This window comes from Propithecus coquereli, unplaced genomic scaffold (genome assembly GCF_000956105.1).
Source record: "Propithecus coquereli isolate 6110/MARCELLA unplaced genomic scaffold, Pcoq_1.0 Scaffold175, whole genome shotgun sequence".
NCBI lineage: Eukaryota > Metazoa > Chordata > Mammalia > Primates > Indriidae > Propithecus > Propithecus coquereli.
The window spans coordinates 3046139-3054341 of NW_012142190.1; the positions used below are offsets into that span (position 1 = coordinate 3046139).

General features: G+C 34.4%; 1 protein-coding gene across 2 annotated transcripts in view; it reads left to right on the top strand.

Annotated features, from left to right (window-relative positions):
• Positions 1-1925: 1925 nt before the first annotated feature.
• RXFP2 (relaxin/insulin-like family peptide receptor 2) overlaps positions 1926-8203 on the top strand; it is a 56510-nt gene continuing 50232 nt past the window's right edge. For both annotated transcript variants that reach the window (XM_012642137.1, XM_012642138.1), the window contains exon 1: positions 1926-2089. In XM_012642137.1, the coding sequence (XP_012497591.1) occupies positions 2047-2089 (43 nt within the window). In that variant the 5' untranslated portion in view covers positions 1926-2046. The remainder of the gene's footprint in view (positions 2090-8203) is intronic.

The window sequence follows — 8203 nt, forward strand, 5'->3', positions numbered from 1 at the left end:
CTCTCAGCTGTGCATGAGGCACTCTCTGGAGCCTCCTGACCAATTGTGTCTCTAAGAAGAGAGTAAATTCAGTCACTCTTATTTAAACACATACATTATATCCCTGTGTACATTTCAACTATTTCAGTCTTAGTTCTAACAGCTGGATATTCACACTAGATAAATGAAAGTTGAAACATATTAAATGAAATGGTCGTTTCAATGCTTGTATTTTCCACCTTTATAATTCAATGAGTCAAAAATTTTCTTAACTACTATTTATAATTATTGAGCTCTGAATCTTTGTGTTAATATTTCAAAGATGAACACTAAAAAGCCTAATAGAAAGAGATAATGAGTCAACTTTTTAGCAATTTAAATCTGTTGCTAAGGCTTAATATTCATGAAGTCTAAACTAAGTTATTTGAAATCTTGACATTTCTTCTCTCTCCAAAGACTGCATGCTAGTGAAAAATGTATTTAAACTTCAAGTGGACTTGTGAAGGACAATTCATCGTATTTAATTGCACCTAAAACTTCATGTTCAAAGTTTCAGTACCAGAAACTAGCATCAATCATCTTGGCAGAACACAAAATATAAGAAAAACTAATCATTCCTGATTTTTTTTTTAAAAGTGAAGTAAGGGCAATTTTTATCTAAAAAGACCCTGAGGTTAGTGAAGGAAAAAAAGGTACTTGAAATGTAAGAAAGGATCTTGAAGTATTTCTTTTCATCTTTCACTTTATTCTCTTTGTTGCTTTTTCTTTTGGTTTGAAAGATCAGATGAGAAAGCATCTAAATGTATCTGGAAGTTGTCTTAAGGAATTTAACTAACTTCTAAAGAGAGAAGAACTAACTAAATTTTGTAATAAATAAAATATTTTTATTTCAAATTCTGTTTGAATTCTTATTCCATCAAAGCTGGAATAAAAAAGAATAAGGAAAACCCCATCTCTTATGATTTGTGTTGACAATAGCTACCACAAGATAGTTTTTCAAACAGTGTGTTCGGACAGTTAATAACAACATATAAGAGAATCCGTATCATTCAGTTACAAAATCCTCTGTCCAAATCAGTACTACAAACTGCTTTCCACGTAGATATTTCCCAGTTAGTAAAATACATACTCAGACAAAGAAATAAAGAAATTCTACAATGTATTTTTGGAAAAATCTTTATGATTACATCAACATAATCAAAGTCTTTATAATTAGCATCAGTAGAATCCTAGGACCCAAAGACCCTTTCTATATTTTACGTGTACTAACTATGCTGTTTAGGAAGCTGCTTTCAGGCTGTAAGAACTAAATTATAATTAACATTTGCTAATAGGTGTGCAACACAGAATTGAAAGCAAGAATAAAATTATCCACTCCAAGAAGAAAAGAATATGATTATGAGCATGAAGTTGAAAATAATGTGTGAATACTTTGCAGTAAGTAATTACTTAACACATGGCCATATATTTTAATTATTCTTACCTTTCTAGATGTCATTTGAAAGCATGTAAGTGCATTTGAACAGAGGTGGATGTTCTTTGTGTATCTGTCAGTAAGTGCCTTTTTGTCATTTGCTTATAGCATGAAAATATGCTTGTGAAGAGTGTCACAGCCTACCCCGTGTAAATCTGCATCTCTTCATATTGAAGAACTTCTATGGATGTCTGGATTTAAATAAGAACAAATTGCTCCACATGCTTTGAGGATAAAAAATTTTAAGTGATTAAAAAATGTTTCTTCTCTACCAATATATATCTTATTTATATTTCCCTTTATACATCTTAATGAATTAATGACCAAGAACACAACTGTAGATTTCAAATAAAATGAAATAGAAAAGAAAGAATGAAAAAGACAGGCTGCGTGCGTAGTGACAAGGGTCTGTCTCTCCCCCCGTGCCAGTGAAGTGCTGGCTGTGAGCATGCTCAGACGCATGGGAGGCACCGAAGTTACTATATCAGAACTCCTTCTGAGGTATGAGGAGGCTATGTCTAATAACTCAATTGCTGTAAACCTGTTGTTATTTTTCTGGTCTTAAGCATCTCTTCAGCCTCAGATTCATTGCAATGTTCTTTCTACTTCATTTCATCGTCCTTGTAGATGTCAAAGGTAAGGCTGCTGCTTTCTCGCTTTAAATGATTGCAATTCCCAAAGAATATAAAATTTCTATGGAGTTCTATAATGTTTGTAATAGATTCATTACGGTGTTTGAAAAGCTGACATCAAATTTGCCTTGTCCTTTTTGTCATCATTAATTGCTTGGAGTCCTATACAGCCTAGCAATTTTTAGATGCAACGAATTTTTCATGGAAACATACCTTGATGTTATTAAAGCTGTAGATAAAACGCTTTAAAAAACACTGTTGACTATATCAGTTACAATGGAGATTTTTTTTTTAGTATTTGTTTTAGAAGTATGACAAATTAATAAACTAAAATTGTTTTCGTGAAGTGTCCATCTGTTGAAATACGTCCATAAAATTTATATAATTGTTAGTATCCCTGTTTCATTGTTAAACCTAGTTTAGACTGGAAACGCCAAAGCCACACACAAATCTAAAAAACAGTATTTCTCCCTAAAAGTAAACCTATCTAAAATAAAGTTATAAAAATCTACAAAAGTGCATCTATTTAGATAATTTTCTTTTTGTTTTTAATTGTGGACATTTTTATTTCATTCAAACTGTTAATCTTCAAGTCAGTGACATTTTTATTGTAATGCTGACCAAAAAGTAAAACTTAAATCTTCACCTGGTTTTAAAGAAAGACACTTGTTTTGTTGTGAGCTTGTACATTTCACCATAGGGAAAGTATGCTGGGGTTTATTATTATTATTTAAAAAGTATCTATTTTAATTCATATTTTTTCTTAAAGACTTTTGATAAACCTCTGTGAATAAAGATGGTTAAAATTTGAAATTATTTTTATTTTCTGAGAAATTTGTTTCAGGGTTTTTAAATACTCAATTTTAGTAAGTGAATTCCAAGTGAATATTTTTAATCTTAAAATAAAATGCAATATTTATGAGCAATCATCTTAAAACTTCTTACAAATAAAAAAATTTTTAAGGATTTTTAAAATATCTAAATTTTATTTTGAATTTAAAATGATACTAAAACATTGTTTTAAATTATTTAAAAATGTTATCCTCATACACCTAGCATGATTTTTATTTTGTACTTTAATCTCTCTTACATGAACTCCTACATCTAAAGAGAAACAATATATGCACTTATCTTGCATACAATACAGTTGTAAAAGGCAGTCTATGTCTTTCATTTAAGATCTTATCGCAGAAATTCATGTCCTATCCATATTTGGAATGTTCAATTTTACAAGATTTTTAACAATAAATGGTTACAAAGTAGGTTCTTGAATTTAAGACATGTCATAGAGGTCATTTATGCCATTAAAAAAATTCTTTAATGTACAGGACTGTAACTATAGTTAACCAATTTTACTATACTGCTGCTTTTACTCCTGAAAACGCATTTAACTGATTTTGCTTAAACCCTTTGTGAGATTAAAAAATATCTATTACTAAAATAATATTTTACGATTTACCATAATGTAATTGTTCCTTTAAGAAATAGAAAGAAAGAAATTTCAAACAGATAATTTTTGTTTGATTTTTATTTCTAAGTAAATGCCATATTTCAGATCCTTAGTACTAACCTAATAAATATTTATTGACTAATTATAGTTCTCTGGAAATTTTTATTTTCTAATTTTACATTACTTTTGATTGTTAATTTAAACCTTTATGTTTGAAATAATTTATTTTCAAATACATATTAATCAATATATCATCTTACTCCTACTTATAAAAATAATAAGCATTTACTATATAATGCAAAATTTTTTTAGCAAAATTTTTTCTTTTCACGATAAAATTATAGATGGTTAAAATGGTAAGGCTCTGTATAGTAACTATACAAAGGTTATTTAGAATAATGTAAGAGTAAAGATTGCTTTTTAAATTTGAGTAAATATTTGTGATATTCTTAGGCCAAATGTAAACAAAATGAAAAGTTAGAAATTTTATGATTGTCTTGTCTCTTCTGGCCGTGATCAACCTGGAGTGCCTAAGGAATGAATGATCTTTTGATTGTCTTAAGCTACAGACACAAATAGATAACTACAGATAACATGTCTTATAATTTTTACATATATTTTATTATTTGTTTATTTACTGTGTATCTGTTAACCAGTCTCAAACCACTTCGAAAAATAAAGTTGTTAGTGAACTAATTAAGGCCAATATTACAAATCAAAAACATGGGCTTATATAGGAAATTAAAAGCACCAAGTATTGAGGATGCTGCTTGGGAACTGCCAGTTGCTACTTCCTCAAATAATTTGCTTAACTTTGGAAAAAGGCGGTCAGCCAAAGCAGGGCCCGAGCAGCATTTTGAGGTGAGCAGTGTTTGACTGCCCCCTAATGGCCAAGTTCAAGGCACAACTTTGACGGTTCTTTTCTAAGCGATGTCAGTTCAACTTGGCTGCTACTTGAGGAAAGGTTTTCCAACTGAATTTTAATTTCACACCCGTACATCCCTGCTGCGGCTAGCTGTGAAAATCAATTATATCTCAGGCCAGTCATCCTGAGGACTCGCCTGCTTGAGGGCTGAACGGAGCCTGCTGTGAGGGAGAAGGGAAAAGATCTGGACCCCGGGAGTTAAAGCCTTTAGAGGTCCGTTCTCTCTAAAGACTTCGGCTAAACACATGTTACTCGTGTTCGTCTTACTGTGAATGTATGTGACCAGATGTAATAAAAGAGTTTTAAGGCCTCTCACTTGAAGTGACAAAATTGCCTGCCACTTGAATTTTAGAGACAAAGCTGGGATGCTGCTCTCCAATAAGTTGATATTGAAAAATTACCCATTTTTTTTTCCTGGAAAATAGTAACCCGGATAAAAATTCAATTGGCAAAGAATGATTTTGTATGAGTAGTTATGTAAAGATCATTGCACAGAATTTTTAGGAATTTATATCTATTTAAGAAACAAACCAAAACGGCTTGGTTGACTTATTTGGCAAATAAATAAATGTTCATCAGGCCAAATGAATGTGCTTGTTTTACATGAGAAATAATAGTGAAATGAGAGGTAAAATTATCTTTTAAAAAAATCTGTTTTTTGCACTTTATCCATATTGCATCAATTTCTCACCCCTAGACTTCCATGTGTTCAGTATGTATTGTTTTTAAAAAAAGTTTCCAATGAAGGTCGACATTACTATTATAAAAGTACCCTCAAACCAAAATAAAACAATTGATTTGGCACTCACGTAATAAACAGACTTTGAATGTCTTAAGACTAGAAAAGATTTGCAATCGAAAAATTAACTTTATTACAAAATAAAATGCCTTTAAAATATGTTCAAGATGATTGATAAAATTCTAGCCTGCTCCTGCCCACTGTTCTGTCCTGGGCCCCTTCCTCTGCTCCTGTTCCTGCCTCTCTCCTGCCTCCCCCACCCCCTTGCCACCATGGCTCTCTTCATATTTTCTCTTCCCACCATGTTTTTCTTCCTCCTCTCAGACACATCTATCTTAGAGGCCCTGCTGGCCTTTCTTCCCACCTTTTCTTCTCATCTTCTGACTCCTACCCCTCCCTCTCTGCCCAGGTGAAATCTCTCTCTCTGGTCTCCTGTCTCTGCTTTTTAACTCTTTGTTCATTGAGGTCTTTTTTAAAGTTTTTTTTTTTTTTTTTTTTTTGAGACAGAGTCTCACCGTGTTGCTCGGGCTAAAATGCCATGGCGTCATCCTAGCTCACAGCAACCTCAAACTCCTGGGCTCAAGCGATCCTCCTGCCTCAGCCTCCGAGTAGCTGGGACTACAGGCATGCGCCACCATGCCCGGCTAATTTTTTCTATATATTTTTAGTTGTCCAATTAATTTCTTTCTAATTTTAGTAGAGACAGAGTCTCGCTCTTGCTCAGGCTGTTTTCGAACTCCTGAGCTCAAACAATCCGCCCGTCTCGGCCTCCCAGAGAGCTAGGATTACAGGTGTGAGCCACCGCGCCCGGTCTGCTGAGGTCTTTTCTTCTCCAGCTCTGCCTTTGTCCTTGCTACATCCCATTCTCTCTGATCCCCACATCTGCTCTATCCTGATTGTTCATATCTATCTTTCTTTTTTTTTTCCCACCTTGGAATACACTCATCCCTCAGTTTGTCCTTCCTCAATATGCCTCACCTCTGGTCACCTCCTGTCTTTGCTGAGCTTTCTCCTCAGGGGCCTCCTAGATCTTCCCTGTCTCCCCTTTTTTGGTCCTCACCCCCTCATATTGTTTGTTTCCATCCCCATCGTCTCCTGGCCTAGACAGTGGTCACCCTTTCTGTTGCTCACATTGCTGGAACACATGCCCAACACAACCAAACAAGAATTGTGCCTTCTTATTATTTCAACACTGGGTGCTCCAGTCTTCTAGGTCCATGGTGATTTGTCTACAATTCTGAAATCAAGAAAGCTCTGAAAACTGAAAGGTTGATCACCTTTGTCTACAAAATCTGGTCAGAATTGACCAGAAGCTATTTAGTGTCTTTATTTATGTCCTTATTGTAATATTTCATACATTGTGCTATGGAAAAATGTTAATGTGTTTGATTATGGGATTTTGCCCCAGACATAGTTGGAAATGTATATAATTTATAGCATATGCATTGTATTAACTTTCTAAAATTAAAATATTATAAATTTTGCAACATCTCTCTCCAATGGGTCTCTGCTAAAGTGGTACAGAGCTGTATTCGCCATCAAGCCCAGTCAGATCACCAGCTGCCTTTGCCATATCATTCTCAAAGGTGGTGTGGCGACTATTTGCTTTGCCCAGGGAAGTTCAGTGTTAATAAAATGTGTTTGATAAGGGGAAGATAATTTTAACTAATTCTCCCTTTCTCTGATTCCAGCTTATTTTTATTCAACTTCTAGGTTTTTTTTTTTTTATTTCAGTGATTATATTTTTCATTTCAATAATTCCAACTGTATTTAAAGCTGTCTGTTTTGGTTTTATAAACTTCCATTCTTATTTCATGATGCTCTTCCTTTCATTAGTTGTTTGAGAATTTTAATCATATAGATTTTAAACTATACTTTAAAGCTCTATCATCTCATGATCCAGTCCCAAAGCTCAGGCCCATTTGCAGAGTACCACCGCTGACTTTCCTCCTGGCCACGGGCAAGGGGCGTTATTCAAATCACAACCTTGGGTGGTCAGACAGAGCTAGTCCATCCCCCACCGTCAGGGGCTCAGTCCCAGTGCTTGGCTTCACACAGGCCCCAGCCCCTGCCAGTGGGGCTGCATTCATTCCCTTTCCCAAGCTGGCATCAAACTCAGTCCCAGCTCCCTGTCCCACTTGTGATGACATCAAAGAATTAAATTCCAGGAAGGTCTTCAGCCCCTGAAGATTCAGTAGGTCTAGGGTGGGGACTCTGAACATGTAGGAAGCACCCCAGGTGATCTGATGACCCTATACATTCCACAGATCACACCTCTGGAAAAGCTGATATTGCAGTTAGCACATCAAAATATAAGTAGGGATTTTTTTTCTATAAGAGATTTAAAAACTTTTTGTTATACTCTTCGTGTATACCAGGATTATAGTTGGGTTCACCTGGATTATTTAACACATTAATCCTACTTGAAAAGGTGTTTTAAATTTGGGGGTTATAGGGACAGATTAAGTATTTGGCAAAGGAATAGCTGAACCTACATTGTCTAATAATCAATATCCAGCTTCTTTACAGACAGTGTAATCCCAAAGCTATAATTATTATGCAAGTTTACCTACAGATCGGTCTTGATGTTAATTACCAGTCCTGCCTTTAGAAGAAATTAATAAGCCCACAACACAAATGGCTAAGGAAGAATCTCTTCTGATTTGGGGCCAAATCCTCTTTCTCATTTATTACCCAGCTGTCATTATCCATTTTTTTGTTTGATTATGGCCCAGCCGGTGAACATCATATTGGTCATTGCCTGTCTCTCTGTCTCTTAGTCATGTATTCCCTGGGACATTCTGTTTCAACCACACAGGCTAAAAATAGTATATTTATTACTACAGATATTTCTACTCCTAATTTCCTTTTATGTAAATCCATGATATACAAGAAATTTAGAAGATATTGATTCTTATCTATTCTGCTTTGAGGGCCACTGCAAAAAAATATTCCTTTAAAAGCCTCAAATTCTGTCTGAGAGTGAGATGATAGTCTTTTTTTT